General features: G+C 43.9%; 1 protein-coding gene across 7 annotated transcripts in view; it reads right to left on the bottom strand.

The window, feature by feature from the left end:
- The window catches only part of LOC146196557 (uncharacterized), a 72,705-nt gene that overhangs the window by 50,351 nt on the left and 3,491 nt on the right, over positions 1-18,863 (bottom strand). For all 7 annotated transcript variants that reach the window (XM_084598306.1, XM_084598305.1, XM_084598302.1 and 4 more), the window contains exons 2-6: positions 16,476-16,512; positions 14,794-14,847; positions 9,215-9,286; positions 7,530-7,847; positions 204-478 (exon numbers count right to left, since the gene is read on the bottom strand). In XM_084598306.1, coding sequence (XP_084454432.1) covers positions 204-478; positions 7,530-7,733 — 479 coding nt within the window. In that variant the 5' untranslated portion in view covers positions 7,734-7,847; positions 9,215-9,286; positions 14,794-14,847; positions 16,476-16,512. The remainder of the gene's footprint in view (positions 1-203; positions 479-7,529; positions 7,848-9,214; positions 9,287-14,793; positions 14,848-16,475; positions 16,513-18,863) is intronic.

Genomic DNA, 18,863 nt, shown 5'->3' with positions numbered 1-18,863 from the left:
TCAAATTGAAGAGCTTTCACTGTAACTAATGCTACAAATTGCCCTTTGAATGCACATGGGTACCACTAATTACAGAAACAAAAGCTTTTGTACCTCTGTGATCATCATTCTTCACATCCCTACTTATAACAGCCATGGCAAGGTGGAGCAGCCGCTGCTGGTGCGGAACTCAGCAAAGCCAGAAAAATGAGGAGAGAGCTTGCCTTGTGCCCTGTGGAGCGCAATCAGCCGGAGGTCGCACCACAGCACTGTACTTGTCTTCCTCGTCTCCATTCTCCACCTCGATGCGCTTCTTGAAGACGGGGTTGCTCTCGATCTCCTGGGCAATCTTGGATGCCTTGGCTTCCTGCAGCTTGTACTCGTCCGTGTTCTTTGGCTCCAGCTTGACCGTGTAGGCCGAGAGCGCACTGTCGTAAGATGTCGTCACTCCGTACTTCTCGGCGTTTGTTTTAAACATCTCGTTAGCATCCCAGCCATTCTGTGAGGAGAATGCACAACACGTTAAGGTGTGAACAGAATGGCAAAACAAAACAAAATAAGGCGACACAAAGAGAAAAGGGTGAGAGGAAAGAGGAGCCTACTTTTGAGCCCATAAACAGAACAAGTTCTACTAATACGAAAGGTAAACCTCGAGCTCTCCGATTTGGTCTGGTCTAGAGGGTGAAATGAAAGCCAACAAGTTACAAGGGAAATCGTAGTAGAGTACTCCAGAAATTTCAACCACCTGGGGTGCTTTATTGTGCACTAACACCGCACAGTACAAAGGTACCTTATTTTTCGCATCAATCGAGAGACATCTGCCACGACCAGGTTAGAACCCATGTACTTGGGATCAGCAGTCGACCACCCTAACCACAGAGCTATGCTGGCAGGGCCTAAGCCCTATGATCAAAGCAGCTGGGAAGCTCGCACCTTGAAAGCATGCTACTCTGTGGCCACTTTGCAACGGTTATTAGACAGTGGGACAATGTAGGAGCTGGAGAGTGCATTGCTAATGCCACCTTGAACACTAATCTCGAGCTTTTGCCCAAAAGAATACCAGTTTTTAACACACGAACCCTATCGGGAGTTGAAATATTGCCACCTAGCATTACCAGGCGGCGCATGACTGAGGAGTGAAGGAGGACGAAGTTAAGAGGACGACGAAGTGTCGCTTGCGCGTTTTGCCTCTGTGCTGCTTGCTGCCGTTGTGTCTGGGCTACCCCCCTGCTATCCTTGGTATCCTTAATCCCCGTGTGCGTGACAATATAATACCATCAAGAACCATGGTGACCATAATAAGTGGGACCCACGACAATGTTAACAATACTTACTTTACCTAAAGCAACAGGGTTCTTCCAAAGCATATGTTACTTACGACGGCTTTTACAGCCTAGCAAGGGAATAACTTCAATTAACACAGTAAACTCTTGGCACATGAGCACGATAAAAAGCTGAACAGGTAATGTTATCTAAACTGAATGATCAAAAATAGAAGAAAAATAATAGATCTATAAAAATATATTTGTTTATTCTTTTCTTCCTTCACTTAACAGGGACAATGCCAAACGTCTAAATTCTGATGTAAAATAATGCTATGTTAGCTATCAATACATTTTGTGAATTAAAAAAAAAAAAAGCCCTAGGCTGCTTCAGAGCTTTTCTTTTCTTTTTACTGTCAAACTATTCTGGAACTTTTTTTTTTTTTTTTTTCAAATAAAAAAAGCAAAGTTTTTAGCATTTCAAAAGTGAGGGAGACTGCTGCATTCCTCAATCCCTTTTGTCTGACTATAAATGTTGTGTTGTGTTGTGCTGGGTTTAATGGCGCATAAGCAGCTCAGGCTATCATGCGCCAAGCACAAGGTTGTAAATGGCGTACACTATTTATTCTACAGTTTCCGTAAAACATTTGCTTCCTTTAAAAAGCTAAAAACACATGATAGATCGACAAGTCCGCTTTCACCTAAAATCAAAGCTGGATGGAAAGGAATGTGTTCATCGTAAAATCGAGTAAAATACTTTTTCCTTAGCATTTCAAATCTTGTGCATGAAAGTAAAATGTGGTTTATGGTGAGTTGCTGTCCGCATTCTTCACACAGAGGTTTGTTTTCTTTTCTCAACAAAAAATTGTGCGTCATATGCGTGTGGCCAATGCGGAGACGGCATAAAATCACTTCTATAAAACGTTCTTGATTGCGACATGATTTCCATTCCCCTAAAGTGGGCTTCACCAACTGCAGTTTATTATTTACCTCCTTACTCCATGATGACTGCCATTCGTCCTTTAGTTTGTTGTGCACCAGCATCATACAGTCTCTGTATGGCATGTCTATGTTCTTTATTCGTTTTCCATGGGCCTGGGCAGCGCAAAAGTCAGCTCTCTCATTGCCTCCAATGCCGACATGACTCGGGACCCAACAAAACGTTATTTTATGTCCTCGAGCAGAGGCTGTTGATATGTTGTGTATGATTTCCCCGAGTAGTGGTACAACTGCATTTTTGTGGTGAAGGGCTGTGAGAACACTTAAGGAGTCTGTGTATATAATACTGTTTGTAATGTTCTCGTTTACTATTTTGCTTACAGCCACTGCCAGAGCATAACATTCAGCTGTAAAAATACTTGCACACTGAGGTAATCTCACAGTTTTTTCCCATTTTCCATGCACTATTGCACTTCCTACGTGTTTTCTTGTCTTGGATCCATCCGTGTAAAATTGTGTGCAATTGTCATACTTTCCTTTAAGAGCTAGAAATTCTTGCAGGATGTGTTCAGGTGGTGTTTTATGTTTAGAAAACTGAGTTAGTGTGAAATCGCACACAACAGGAAGGCTGTACCATGGTGGCAGTGAATTTTGTCTTGATGCAATATTGGGGAGGGCGTTTAGTATTCCTAATTCTTTGCATTTATCCTCAAATCGAAGTAAAAAGGGTTTGATTGACTGAGGCCTATTTTTGGACAATATTCTGGAGGCACATTTAGTGACAATGGGGTAGCATATATGTTTCGGTAGGGAGCGTATTTTCAGGATATATGAAAATGTGAGCATGGTCCTTCTAAGTTCTAGGGATGGTTCGTTGGTGTCTACATAAAGGCTTGCGATAGGTGATGTCCGATAAGCACCAGTAGAAAGACGCAAGCCTGAATTATGTACAGGGTCCAAGCGCTTCAAATATGAAGGTCTTGCTGATCCGTATACAATGCAGCCATAGTCTAGGCAAGAGCGAATGACTGTGCGGTAGATGTGCAAAAGGCACGTCCGGTCAGACCCCCAGTGTTTGCGTGAGAGGACTTTGAGTATATTCAGAGATTTGGAAGCTTTCTTTTTCAGGACGTTTATGTGAGGAAGAAAAGAGAGCTTCCTATCAAATGTTAAACCTAGAAATTTGTGTTCGTGTTTTACTGGTAGTGTGATTTCATTTAGGTAGATGGTGGGGTCAGTGTGCAGTCCTCGTCTAAGAGAAAAGAGAACAGCCACAGACTTTTGCGTGGAAAACTTGAAACCATTTTTATCTGCCCATGATGCCAGCTTATTTACAGTTAGCTGAATCTGCCTCTCACATGTAGTTACGTTTGATGATGTGCACGCAATTTGCAAATCGTCTACGTAAACTGAATACATAATGGATTTCGGTATTACTTTAGCTATAGAGTTCATTTTTACTATGAAAAGCGTGGTACTTAAAATGCACCCTTGGGGCACTCCAGTTTCTTGTGTGAAGTTTTTAGAAAGTACGGAACCAAGACGTACTTGGAAGGATCGATTATGTAGAAAGTCAGCTAGACATTTTAGCATCCTGCCGCGAATTCCAAGCTCTCCCAAATCTCGCAGGATCCCAAACCTCCATGTGGTGTCGTAGGCTTTTTCAAGGTCAAAAAAGACGGCAAGGCAGTGTTGCTTATGTAGAAACGCTTCTCGAACTGTATTTTCGAGGCGGACAAGGTGGTCAGTAGTGGAACATGTTTTCCTGAAGCCACACTGGTGAGTGTCAAGCAGTTTTTGGGATTCGAGGACAAACATCAATCTTATATTTAGAATACTTTCAAAGCACTTTGCAAGACAGCTCGTCAGGGCTATTGGCCTGTAACTACCTGGAGAATTTGGAGACTTTCCAGGCTTCAAAAGTGGCACTACAATGGCCTTCTTCCAGGACTCAGGAATTTTTCCGGATATCCAGATTATGTTAAACAGTTTTAACAATGCTTCTACAGAGGTTTCTGATAAATGGGCTAACATTTCGTAGTGCACATCATCAGGTCCTGGTGCAGTGTGTTTGCCAGCTGACAGTACTCTGTGTATTTCTTCTAGTGTAATTAAAGCATTAAAAGGTTCATTTATGCTACCAGTCATTGGGAGTTTTTGTTTTTCAACTGTTGATTTATACTTTAAAAAAGATTGTGTATAGTGCGTAGAGCTTGAAACTGCAGCAAAATATTCTCCCAATATGTCTGCTTGTTCCTCTATACTGGTTTGTGCACCAGAGGTTGTGAAAAATGGAACTGTGAAGGGGGAGTACTTTCCATCTAGTTTATGTACTTTTTCCCACATGTCCTTGGATGTAACTGAGCTGTTGATAGAAGATACATACCTCTGCCATGATTGCTTTTCAGCTGTGCGGCGGATATACCGAGCTTTAGATTTTGCCTTCTTGAAATTTATCAGGTTTTCATGTGTTGGGTAGCGGCGTAAAATTCCCTATGCTTTGTTTTGTTCCTTTTTTGCCTTTCTACATTCTTGTGTATACCATGCTTTACGATTTTGTCTCACCACACCGGAAGTCCGTGGAATGGCTAGGTAAGCGGCGGCAATAATACGTGCTGTGAAAGTTTCATTTAATTTATCCACATCAGAACTGTCCGAAAAGATTTCTTCTAGGGCAGCTTCCTCGCGGAAGAGCGCCCAGTCGGCCAAATTTAGCTTCCAGCGCCGTGGTTTTGTTAGGGTGATTGATGGTGATGATGCTAGGCTGATAATGACTGGAAGATGATCGCTTCCATAGGGGTTGTCAAGGACGTCCCATTTAAAATCGGTAAAAACACTTGGTGAACAAAAAGACAAATCTAGGCAGCTGAATTTGCCAGTGCTTGGAGAGCAGTATGTGTGTTTCCCCGTATTTAACAAACAGACATTGTTGCACAGAATAAAACTTTCTAAAACCTGACCTCTGACGTCAGTTTGTCTGCTTCCCCAAAAATAGGAGTGAGCATTAAAATCCCCAACTAAAAGATATGGCTCTGGTAGTTGTATTAAAAGAGTTTCTAAGTCATGAAGTGTAACGGTTAGATGAGGATCAATGTAAATGGAGCATATTGTTATGGCTTTAAAATGGAGCACTGTGACTGCAACTGCTTTGTATGTGGTTTTAAGGTCGATTTTTCGGGTTGGAAAACCACCTTGGACCACAATAGCAGTGCCACCTGAGAGTCTGCTTGGGTTCTGCCGATCGCAACGAAAGACTTGATGCTTTTTAAGGATGTTTTTATTCTGTGGTCCAAGGTTTGTCTCCTGGAGACACAATGCGACTGGGGAAAAAGAACCTAATATATCTGTTATGTCAGTGTAATTGTTTAAAAATCCACGACAGTTCCAGTGAACTAAAAATGCCATAGTAAAATATTAGTTGAGGATGGTTTAAAAACCTAGGCAGTTGGGTCCTTTGGACCTGTTATTGGGACTTTGTCCCTTCGTTTTCGCTCGAGAGAGCTTTGCCGCCGCTGACGCGGCGGCGAGGAGGGAGATGTGTCCATCACATCCTCAGATGTGTTGGACGTTCGTGCAGAAGGCACGGGTGCACTTGTTTTAGGCCTTGCCCCTTGGGACAAGGCCTTCGGGCCCGCTGACCTGGGGGTCAGCGCAGCCTGTTTTGGGGGTAGTGGAGCAGCACCAGCTACTTCCACCAGGGGCGCGGATGGCACCACCCCAGACTCATTTTTCGTGGCCTGGGTAGGTGCTGAAGACTCCTGTGGTGCCGCGCCCTGCTGCGCCACAGAGGAATAGGAAGGGTGTTTGATTGAATATTGTTTGCGTGCTTCGGTGAACGTGATGTTTTCTGTTACCTTTAGAGTGATTATGTCCTTTTCAGTCTTCCACACCGGACAGCTACGCGAATAAGCAGGATGGTTGCCCTGACAGTTTGCACAGAGATGGGGTTGAGCTTGGCAGTCATCGGTTTGGTGCTCATGTACAGCACACTTTGCACAAGTGAGTCAGCCTCGGCAGCTCTGAGCACCGTGACCGTACTTCTGGCAGTTAAAGCAACGTCGTGGGTTCGGAATGTATGGCCTCAGGTTGAGTTTTGTGTACCCCACCTCCACAGACTCGGGGAGTACGCTCAGTGCAAAGGTAAGGACAAAGTGTTTAGTCTCGATTTCTTTGTTGTCACGTCTTATTTTTATTCGGTATACATTTGTCACGTGTTGCTCTTTCAGCCCTTCCAGCAATTCCTCCTCTGTCATGTACTTTAAATCTTGGTCAGAAAGAACACCGCGAACAGTATTCAAAGAACGATGTGGGCTAATCACAACAGGAATGTCACCAAAAGCGCTGACTCCTGAGAGTTTCTCATACTGATGATGATATAAAAGTTCCAACAGCAGGTCTCCATTTGCAAGCTTCTTGATTTTGTAACCCTTGCCTATAGCTTCAGTCAGTGTCTTTGCAACAATGAACGGTGAGGCTTGTCTTGCTGTCTTTTCTGAGTGCTCACTATGAACTACATGAAAGTGTGGGAAGGTGCTCTTTGTTTTCAAAAAGAACTGGGCAGTTTGGTCGGTGCGCCCTCGTTTCGAAGGAGGGCGATCAGTTGAAGAAGAAGAGGAAGCCATAAAAAATGTATATTGTTCGGCTGCGGTGCCAACCACCCACCATGGAGCCCAACGAGGGGACGGGACAGGAATTGGCAATCAAGTCCTGCCCACGCCAGCTGTACACCGTAACTATAACCCAATATGGCGTAACTCAGGGTGGTTAGCCACACAAGGTTAACCCTCGCCGCCTGGAAGTAGGAAGAAACGAAGAAAGGTAAGAGAAGACAGGAAAGTTGTAAGAGAGGGGATAGGAAAGAGAAAGATGGAGGGGAGGACAGGAAAAGGCGACTGCCGATTTCCCCCGGGTGGGTCAGCCCGGAGGTGCCGTCTGTGGGAAGCGTGGGCCAAAGTGGTGTGTTGCCTCCGCCGAGGGGCCTTAAAGGTCCAAAACACTCGGCATCGGCTCAACCACCAGGATCCCCTTTTCCCCAGACACGGCGATGCCACGCACGGCTAAGCGTGGGTGCTCGGGGTCCGTGGTGTCGCACAGCACACGCAAACATCTGCTTTAACAGATGCCCCCTGCGGGCGTCTGACTATAAATGATCAAGGTAACAACAAGCACATTGGTTATAGCCCCTCACCCTGCAAAACCCTCTTCTGTTGCTTCCTCCAATCGGCACACACTAAAATTTAATTGCCCTAAAAATAGTTGGCATGCCCATACACTGCATCCGGAAATCTCTTTACACTGACCCATAGCCTTTATACAAATTGCACTAGCGGCAATAGGAAAACAACTGACCGTATCCTCTCCATCCAGCGGGGGATCATCGAGGCCCCCGATGCTGTCAGCAGCGCTGCTATCCATCCAAGGCTCAAGGGTACGCTCACCGAGCTGGCCATTAAACTTGCTGATGGCTGTGTCCGTGAAGGAATCGCGCGTGGCAAAGTCCAAGTCCGCATTCGGAGCACACAGCGCCACCACATCCGACAACCGGAAAATCATCAGTTCAATGAGCCGCTGGTCCCGACCCAGCGACGTCAGCAGCCGTGACAGTGACGACGATTCCGACTGTGCACTGGGCTCCACGGGGTGGGCAGTCTCCAACACCACCTCAAGCTGCATGCCAGTAACGACATCAGGGCAATGCAATACGCAGACAGCATGTGGTGCAGTCATGAAAAATGCATGGTGCAAGCTGCACGGGGAAAGGTAATAGAAGTGCACACCCTGGTTTTTGTCATGGACACCAGCACAATCCAAATTGGCATTGCCCAGCAGAACAAAGATAGCACAGTACTTCACACTCGCAAGCCTGCACTAAACAGAAGTGGGGAGCTACTCAAGATAACTTGAAGCATCTAGTCTTAATTAGTGCGGACTGTAGTACTCCACTGCACAGTTGTTACTGGAGCACATACACCATTTTCACATTACAATCTGCTACGCATATTTCTGTCACAGAAGAAAGTGGACCTAGTTTTCACATCACAATCTTCAGCTGCTACACCGTGATTTAGAAATTCACTTTTCCCTTAGACGAGAAACAGACCCCCCCCCCTTAAAAAAGAAAGCACCACTTAGTTTAAAATGGGCCCACGGTGGTGCTTTACATTCACAGACTGATAGTTTCCCCTGTACCAGCACATCCGACAGTCCTAAGAGCAAGATAGTTTTATTTCTTTTTTTCTCATGAGGTCAACGGCTAACACAACACTAAACGAGCTGCAGGACACTGCAAAAAGTGCTTACTTCAGACCCCAGTAATGAATAAATCATGCAGCCCCCCCCCCCCCCCCCCCCCCCCCACACACACACCAAACATAGATAAAGAAACTTAAACCCAATCTACAGTGAGTACGAGACACGCAAGTAACCAGGGAGCTTTCAAAGCCAGCCACACCAACGTGAACGGTTAGCGTAAGCAAGGCATCAGGATAACAATTCCACATCAAGAAATGACAGCAGCGCTAATATAAATAAGCTAGGCTACATGCAGTTCTCAGCTAATCATCTCATGCGAATATGACACACTGCTACTTGACGTGCATAATGGAAATGCTAGTGATGCCTCCAGATCACTGCACAGCAGCGTTACTAATTACGCTACACTGAAAGGTAAAACACATGCTATCACATACTGCAGACAAAACGTGGTCCAAGGATGTAAGCGCTTTTGTGTTCATAGTTGCAGCAGCTCTCTAAAATGCAAGGCCACAGTACTGCAAAGCAAAAGATTTTTAATGCTACTAAGGAATTTCCTTAAGTGTCCTGCACTAGCAGGGCACTGCAACCAAGAAAAAGTGCAGCAAAGCAAGGCCATGCGCTAAACTTTAATTTTTGCAACGGCGCATGAACTTGCGACAAACCACAAGTAACCTCAGCTGCATCCCACACAGTAAGTACTCAGAGCAAGACTTCAGAAAAGGTACAATAAAATAAAAAGTCAAAACCTGACCGGAAATAAGAAGGAAAGAAGAACCTACCTCTGGAGAAACGGTCCGAAAAACACCCTCGAAGATTTCTCCATCTCTAACTTGCACTTGTACAACATGGCCCTAGACAGGAAGGGAAATCAGTAAATTTTCAAGCCAGCTGCTCAGATCAATGACAAAGGCATAAATTAGTAAATAAAACTAACTTATGTATTATATGCAGCTATTTATATAGCTGAATAACTAGGAGCTGGACTATTCGGTTCAAGCTGAAGAACACTGATAACATTATGCCAACTCCATTCTTTGAAAATCTATTTCAGCCAGAAACGCGAGCACTTCTGCTGCGCATCTCACAGCTAGCAGGATATTCAGTACCAATTACAGAGAGTCACAAGAGAAAACTGCTAATGTTTCGGAACCAGGATCACGGCGAGCCACCATGTCAGATAAGCAGACTGGCGCTCGTGGTATCCTGACCAAGAATGACCCTCTTTAATGTTTCGCCATCAAATATCTACACAGCCAGAACGGTCACATGACTTCAGTGAGAGCTGGGTGAGGGAAAGGAAAGGACGGGCGTGCACAGTGCGTCTCAGGATGACGCCACAACAGGCATATTTGGAATTTGTAGTGGCAACAGTAAGCTGACACAAATAAGACAGTCACTTGGCTAAATAAGTTTTTCTACATGAGGCAAGGTCAGTGGACACTGACATCTTTAGGAGCTGCGACAACCAACCAGCAATGCAAAACTGTGTATAAATGTGAAACTAATGCTCTCGATTCCGCGACAGTGAAACAACAGTTTCAACGTTGCTTCAGCACATGGACCATTTATTGTATGATCCTCTAGTTTAGCCCAGAGTGCAACCACGCGGGTTGGAAGGAGTTTCACGTGTCCTCTGCGCCGACCAATCTGCGCATGCGTGAGAGCCACGCTAGGTAACAGAGACACAGCTTCCGCTGCAACCCCAGTGGGAAAAGAAGAGAAAGGGTGTGTCGAGCAAGAGAGAGGGGAGAAAGGGGGGTGCCGAGTGAGAGAAAAGGAGAGCAACTGTGCCCATTACAGTGTAGTTCGGTGTTCGTAGCTCTGCATTTGTAGTCCAGCGTTCGTAAACCGCTGGTGTTCGCAGACTGGCACTCGCACACCGGCGTTTGTAGCATGGATGAAAGAAGGGGAAGAAAGCTGTCACGCTCCACTCTTAAAGGCGTAGTTTAAGCCACTCTTAAAGGCGTAGTTTAAGCCTTCTACCAACACCACCTAGAAGAGGGTGTTGGTTCTACCGGGGTGTGTCAAGAGAGAGAGAGAAAGGGAGCGCAACCGTGCCCATGACAGCGTAGTTCGACATTCCTAGCTCGTAGTTCGTAGACCGGCGCTCGTAAAATAAATAAACGTGTGCATTGTATACAGTGCTGTCTGCCTTGGGAAGCCGAGGAGGTAGTGATAAGCCTTGACAAGCCAAGATACCATGAAAAGCTGAGATAAGCCAATATAAACCAAGGAAAAACCGAGACAAGCCAAGATAAACCAAGCTCACACTACGCATATTCTAGCATAGCAGAGCTAAGCTACAGCCAATTTTTTTCTCACATAGCCAGATCATTTAACTTCAATTTTACGATTCGTTACAACTGCAGACTCTCTCCACCATGGATAGCTTTCAAAAGACCATTTTTCATTAAATACTGCTCATAGTTCTAAAAAAAAAAAAAAAAAAAGAACTAAGATAAGCCATACATCACTACTGACTGCACAGGTGCATTTATATTTTTTCATAAAAGAACGCTAGAAAATCCCATGCCTAGAAATCATTTTCCCCAATAAAAGATGCACTCTGAAAAAACATCAAGAAGAGTACCCCATTTTCAAAAAAAATAAAACAGTCAGACTTCTATGTATCACCTATAGAGAACTCAAGCTCAAGTTTAGATGGTGCGCCTCCCCTGACAGCAAGCCATCGAGGTTACCGGGGCTTTGATTGGGGAGGAGCACGGCAGGCATTGCCGGCCAGATGCTGGCGGTAGCATCAGTACCCCACGCGCATACGCGCCCTACAGTCCGAGCGGGGACTAGGAGGGGAGCGGCGCCCAGCGTGCGCTCTCTCAGTGGATGCCTTTGTACAAAAAAGATAAAAAGATTTGATCCCGTAGGTTTCCATTCAAGAATGCTGGTCTCATTGCCAGCTATGAAGGGCGAGATGAGGGGTAAGAGGCTAATGGGTTGTTCAAAAAATGTAAGCTGCCCATTAAATTAAAAATAAACTGTTGCTAGCCAAAAAGCATTTCTCGTGCATTCAGAATTCACCAGATGATTTTACCAAAGCACTGCATTTACAGCATGAATGTTTTTCCAACTCCCGAGCGAAGAGGTCAAAAATTTGGCTGTCGCTACCGTGACAGAAAAACGTCTCCAGCACAAAATTTACTTTCATCCCAAAGAGAACATGATTACCTATACAAGGATGCCATATGAAAACAAATAAAGCATGATCTTCATATTCGACAGCGTAGAACATCCATCGAGTGCACCTTGAGTTCTTCAATTCGTAGTGTTTATAGAGAGTTCAGTATTTCGAACATTTACTAAAAACTAGATTTTCAATGCAGGCAAAAAAAAAAAAAAAAAGCAAGGTGCCTGTGTTCTGTGCAACGTCAATGCACGTTAAAAGACCCCAGGTGGTCAAAATTTTCAGAAGCCTCCATTACGCCCTTTCTGACAGCCTGAGTCGTGTTTAGGCATTAAAGCCCATAAACCAAACCAACCAAAAATTAGCGGCCAATTAACATCAGCTGTTAAGGGTTATGATGCGATATCGTTTCACCCACACGGAGAGTGTTTTACACTTTTTATTTATTTTTTACCAATTTATTTTGTACACTAATACTTAGCAATGGCAAACACTGGCTTTCCATTCTGAGCAGTTTGATACCTTTGAACCCACTCTTTTATTCCTTTATTTATTCAATTAATTACATTGATTTCATAAACTTGTCGTCGCCTGTTAGACAGCAATCAATCATCAATCACTAGAATCACAAATTACAATGATGCAATTTTCTTACGGAGCCTTCTATTATTTCCGATCCATGGTGCAGCTACTACTACTACTGTGCTGGTGACTTTTCGAGCAAACGAGCTGTATAAACTATCGCTTAAAATGACTAACACAAATGACGCAGCGTTTGCAATGTGACCATTGACTTCCAAAGCGCACAACGCCTCCAGTACTTATCGTAGTTGTCTACTGTCTGTTTGAGAGAGCACATATTGTCAACTAACTTTTCAACCTTATTTAAGTAAGCTAAGCAAGCAGATTTTTCTCAAGCCGTGCCGCTGATGGTACACTGCGACGCGACGCAGATGCAGCGCGAGAGCTTTGCACGTGCTCGGAAGGGTGCGGGAATGCAGCAGTGCAAGCAGAATGCGTGGCTGACGCAACCCCTATAGGGAACCCAAGCTCAAGTTTCGCCGCGCGATGGCAGCGCCGTATTCCTGGCATGGTGGCGAAATGTGAAACGATGGGACGTCGCCGGAGCAGACGCTCCGCTAGCTTCCTGTGCGTGTGCGGCGATTGAGTTGCGCCTGGCGGTTATTTATCGATACAAAAACGCTTCCGCTGACGCGAAACGGAGGTACTAAGTAGCATTGTGTCATGGGCAGCCACAATAGTAGGCGAAGCGCCAAAAGACGAGGCTCATGTGTGAAACTTTGCAGATTCCTTTGGAAGCGTTTCCACAAGACCTGTTTTCCAACCGCGTGACAGCGTTCTAAGAAGTGTTGCGTTATTTGTGGAAACGAAAAGAGCTAATTTCCTCCTTCTCCATAAACTCAGAAATGTCGACAGTTGATAAAGACGGCTTGGAGAGGCATCGAAAGAGTACAGTGGTTTAACACCATGCATACAAAGCGAAGGGGGTGAAGGAATATCCAGCTCTTCGCTACCCGCGTGTCTTGCTTTGTTCTGTGCTCTCTCCCTGCTTTGCGAGTGCTCTGAAAGCAACCAAATGAACAGATATCCAGCGTGCGACGTCCACGATCGACAATGTTGTGTGAATGTACCCTAAGACCAAGAAAATATCTAGGAACGAGACCTTTTTTTTTTTTCTTGGAAAGGGGGGAGGGGGGTGGGGACATGCCTTGCTGAGCTGAAACTCTTTTACAGATTTTCGCAAATTAGCCAATAAATGAACCAACATTATTATTATTCATAACGAAAATATGTCGGAAGTGCAATACAAAAGCGATCCTAGTTATGGCTCGATTGACAATACTCGCGCGGAGCACCCTATTCGCGTCACAGGTTTCGTTAATGCAAACCAAATAGAAATGAAGCACAACCATTTAATAAGAACCGAAATAAAACACTATGTAGTACAAGCTTGGATCTCACCTGCCTTCCGAGCCAGCGAGCCGGTTATGTCGCGTGCAGCACACGTGTGCTTTGAGACTGCTAGCGTTCATGCCTTTGAAGAAACACCTCCTTCGGACTATAACTCATTCTTCTACTGCAAGATTTGCGTTAGCAACGTCGTTATAATAAAAACAAAACTGTATACAGATCTAATGCTACAGGCCAAAACGATGATCAACGAGCGAGCCTCTTTATTTCAGAGTACTGATAATACGTCTGCAGTTTTTAAACATTTTATATACAATAATATAATTACATAGCAGACTTACGTCGAAATACACTTCCTACGTTTTCGCTAACGTGGGAAACGCATTCACAATCAGTATTTACTCATTGCCGTCTGTCGTCTGCTGTGCAGTACAAACGTGAATAAAAGTTTTCTCGCCTATAATTACGCTTCCTTCATGGAAATACGCGGCAGGTTGTCTAATAATCAAGACGGAATGCAGGCGGCATGTCGTGATGCGCCTGCGGGGGCGCGTCAGGGCGCGTGCTCGTGCGAGAGAAAGCGCGCGGCGCACGCCGCAAAGGCAGCGAGCCAAGCCGGCGGCGCCCCACTGTGTATTTTTCTGCCACAGATGACGCTGCCCATCAGGAGCCGCAGCGCCGCCCAGCGATGCTTTGGGAGCCTATATTCCCAGTTCCTATTTTTCTGCCCATAGATGGCACTTACCGTCAGGAACAGCATTGCCGCCATGCGGAGCTTCGGAAGCCTATTGTAACACTTCAGACAGTAAAACCACCCTTAGGCATCATCGAGCAGCAGTGCTATGTGCAGTAAAGAAGTAATTTTAAGCAGTGCGAAATATATGCCAACCACATGTAAAAGAACTGACTTGGAAGAGCTGCAAAAAAGTGACCACTAATATTGTGTGAATCATTATCAGGTCCTCAGACAACCCCCAAAAATACATACCCAGTAACAAACACCAACCGTTCAGGTTCTCAAACTTCTTATGTCCAAGTAGCTATTAATCAGCAAGTACTAACAAGAATATGAGTATGCATGGCCTGCAGCTGTTTGTACCACAGAAAAAAAGACAAAAAATTACTTTCTCAGAACTACTACTTTCCCCAACATCCAATCCCTAACTACACTTCTACAAGGTTCATATATTATTAGAACACTGGCAAGTATTTCAACCATTCATGCAATGAAGAAGTAAAATAGAAAGGTGGATGACGTGCTGGCAACAAGAAATTGACAAAACTCACCACAAGAGAAGCGGCGACGTGGACAAACCTTGCATTGTTGTACACGCCCTCGAGCTGAAAGATAAAAACAAGTTGGTCAGAAACTTGGTCAACCATAAGACAAGGAACTGTGTGATGCAAGCATATTACGACAGCATAGCTGTTGGTATATTTATAGGTGAAAGTAGTCCAAGTCTCGATTCTGTTTGCTTAAATTTAACTGCAGCAGGCAGGATGCACACCAATAATACCTATGTGGTGCTTGCATTATACTAGGAACTAGTACATAATGTAAGGAAAGCTGTCCAGTGTTCATTTCATGTGCAACTGACTGTCACTCAGTAAAACACCACAGGTGTTATTAGAAAAAAAGTCATGAATGCTGAAGCATGCAAAAACAACTAGTCTGAACCGTTACAACACACAACCGAATCACTACTAGCCATATTTTTAGGAAATAAGGGTCTTTTCTTCTTGAAACCTACCATCACATTACAAACTGTGCAATGGGATTTAGAGGGAAAGAGCTGTAAGTGTGTGTGTTGGGTTGTGTTGGGTTTTATGGCACATAGGCAACTAAGGCCATCATGCGCCAAACTCAAGGTAAAGCAGTTCTTGTTAAAATAACTCAGTTTGTTTTAGTTTTACTTCTTTTAAAAAATCAAAAATAAAAAATTTCGACAATGGCATCCTCTCCTAGCAAAAGACTTTGATAATACTAGGATGAAATGTGTTTATTATAGAAACACAAAATGTTTCCTCCTGATTTCCTCGCACCAGTACTATCTGGTGTTTACTAAGATAGCATAGCATTCCAACAAAGAAAATGCAGTGCATCATGCTTACAGTGAACATGAAGCACGTTCCTCAAAGAATGCCCACAACAAAAAAAAAAAAAAAAAAAAAAAAAAAAAAACATTTTTTTCAGCACTCTATCCCCTTCACAGTACCACTATTATGCGCCGTGCTCTTTGACAAAGACCATACCACATAGTAACGAGGAAAAGGAGAAAACTATGAACTGTCTACATCACTCACAGAGCACAGCGATGAGACATGAAATCCTTAATACCTGTGTCATACGGGCAACTCGCAACTCTTTCTAACTGACTTCTCAAAGCACTATTACGGAGTTCCTCTTCAACAGAGTTGTCGTGTCACACAGCTAACAAAGAGTTTTACAGACAGGCCCCTCAAGATCCCTTAGGCACTGCTCGCTTTGTACATGCACGCACAACGATCGAGTTCACAGCACCTCCGATGTTGTTCTTTAACTAAAAGCTTTATTCGAACAAAGTACCATTCTTTTGACACTAAATTAAAAGAGTCAAATTTAAAAAACATTTTTATCTGGGCTCATGTACTTATGTTATATGATTAAAAATATTATAATTGCTATTCAAAGTAAAATCAATGCCATTTATTTTTAAAATTCAGAACTCAAGATTACAAGGAGTGAGAATACTCCTTTCAGCTGTTCAAGAAAGATGACAGAGGTCCTTACACTAGAATCTTCCTTAAGCTGCCTTTCATAGAAGACTCATGTGACACAGTATGCATCTTCCTTTAGATAAAGGCAACCTTGGCTGAAGGAGGTTTAAAGGAGTTCAGCAGAGTTCGTGTGACTGTGGTAGAAGTCAGCTCTGTACCATCACCACTGCTCTCACCTGTACTACACAACTTGAGAAAACTTGACAACTCACCTTTCGCTCTTGCGAAGCTTTAGACCGTGGTGGCCGACTGAAAATTGAAAAACTTGCTCAGTTTGCAGAAAGGAGAAAAATAAAAGTATGCATGCAGTATTAAATTCAGCACAACAAATACAAAATCAAGAGCCTTAAGCTCTGCAACTTCCCTTCTGGGACAGTTGGTGTGTATGGCTGGAGTTTTAAAAGCGGCAGCTCAGCTTTTGCTTATAGAAGGGTACAAATTAAAAAAAGAAAAAGAAAACAGTTGCCAACTGTAGGCAGTTGTACACGGTGTATTAGTCCGTTAAACAACAAACAAAATCCATTTTTAAAATTTTAGCACACCAAAGAAGCCAGAGGCATCGAAATTCTTTAGCTTGTAATTTGGTCTGATGCGTAGCATTTTGGTTGGAGAACAAGGAACACTTTAACAGCGGACTTTCTGTAACCGAGAAACTGTGTGGCAGTTACTGCAGACAAGTCGTATCCGACTACTAGTAAAAAAAGAGGGGGTATATGTTTGGTGTATTGGTTTAAAGGCTCCAATGTCTCAAAGCAACTCAGGCATGAGGGATGCCTAAATGGAGGGCTCCGAACAGTTTCGAACCCCTGGTGTTCTTCAACGTGAACTGATGCTGCCGGGCATACTGGCACCTTACGCTTCGCCGCCACTGAAATTTGGCCACTGCGACCAGGATTGTCCTCGTTTACCCAGCCAACTGAGCCATCCTGTCAGTAGGAAGCTACATGTACAGATGGCATTAGAAGTAGATGGCTTGAAATATTAGCACTGTAGTTTTCTTGCAAATATACTACACACATTTACATGAGTTAATGCAAATAAATTATTTCACATGACAATGATGCTGCTTTGACAGGCCATTTCTTTATCACAAGAAGAAATGGGAGAACAATCTGAAAGCTGCATTAGATGGTAGCTTCCAATCACAGCATAGATTTTATCAAGACAGAATTTGCGTCGGATTTCGTGTTGGTGGGCACCATGCGCCTAGAAAAGCACCTCCACCAGAGCAATTGAACATGAGTTTCCCCTTTGAAACGGCAATGTCAGTTTCCACCGTGCTCGGCTTTTTTTTTTTTTTCACCCTTATATTTTGAATGTTGTAAATCCAACAACTATTTCACCTCTTCAGTTACTAAATTTTTATTTCCACCCTTCTAACCTTATGCCACCTTTAGGATTTTCAGCCACTAATCTTCCAATCGTTTTTTGCTAACTTGCATCCCAAATTCATTCACCCAACCACTGGTGTCTATAAATCTCAAGGCCACCGGGAGAGCGACTGCACCTGCATCGACATCTGGATGAACACCATAACACTCAAGTACATCAATTGTTTCTACAGATTCACCACACACTACACATCTCTCATCTTGATTATATTTCTCTTTGTAGCTGCATGTGTAAGATGGGGGTTTATTGAGCAGATCAGCAGGACTGGGCAGATCAGCGGCGAGCACAGCGACAGCGAACACAGTCAGGTCCAACACGCGCAGCGATCACGATGTCACTGCCTAGAATGTTTGTGTACTTCTTCCTCTTCACACATGTTCTAAGGCATCCAGATCTAGCTTCAAAAAGTAGGGCACTACCTATCATGTTATCAAAGATTCCTTCCTTATCTGCCTTTTCCAGTTTAGATATATTTCTACACCCCACAGCGTTGTGTTCAGTGCCAGCAATGACCGATTAGGCATCAAAAGTGAGAAGGCTCCTCGCTGTAGCAGACAGCGACCATGTCAAAAGGAATCTTCACACCACTGCTGGATGCCAGTCTGCCTTTTGACTGAAGAGCTTTTTTTTTTCTGAGGCTCAAAGTTTGTGAAAGGCATCAAGCTTAAGTGGTACAATCGAGTGAAATCTAGTCACCCTAAAATGTGGGGAATGGAGATTCCATTTCAACACTGGATCATTTACAGAAATGTTTAAGTTAGATTTCCAGAGGTCAATGGAAATTTTTCAAAAACTAGCAGAAGCCCAGGACATCAAAGGGAGGCTTGAAAAGAAAAGTTGTCTTTTGTCACGGTCTTTTGTGCTTAATATTGCCAGTCATGAAATAAGCATCAGTCAACCTTGTTCTGTAAATGCACTTGTATTCATTTTTTTTTACCAGTGGTTGTTTTTGCCTTGTGCCTACTGCTGACTTGTAGGGGTGGTGAAACCCGTCAAGCAGTGTATAATTTAATGCTTTTTTTTATCACCATCCCCAGTTAGCATGCACAAACTGAAATAAAGATTGGATGACTGATTGATTGAAAGCACAGCCACGAACAAAATTTTGCACAATGCAGAATTCAGATTAAATCAGCCCTGCCTCACTAGTTAAACTAGTCTACTAATGTCTTTCCTGTGAATGGAGCCCATATGTCCCCATGTGTTTC

This window comes from Amblyomma maculatum, chromosome 3, assembly GCF_055883805.1.
Source record: "Amblyomma maculatum isolate TAMU_Amacu chromosome 3, ASM5588380v1, whole genome shotgun sequence".
Taxonomy (NCBI): domain Eukaryota; kingdom Metazoa; phylum Arthropoda; class Arachnida; order Ixodida; family Ixodidae; genus Amblyomma; species Amblyomma maculatum.
The sequence above is the reverse complement of the archived record's forward strand: the minus strand, read 5'-3'. Positions and strand labels throughout refer to the sequence as shown.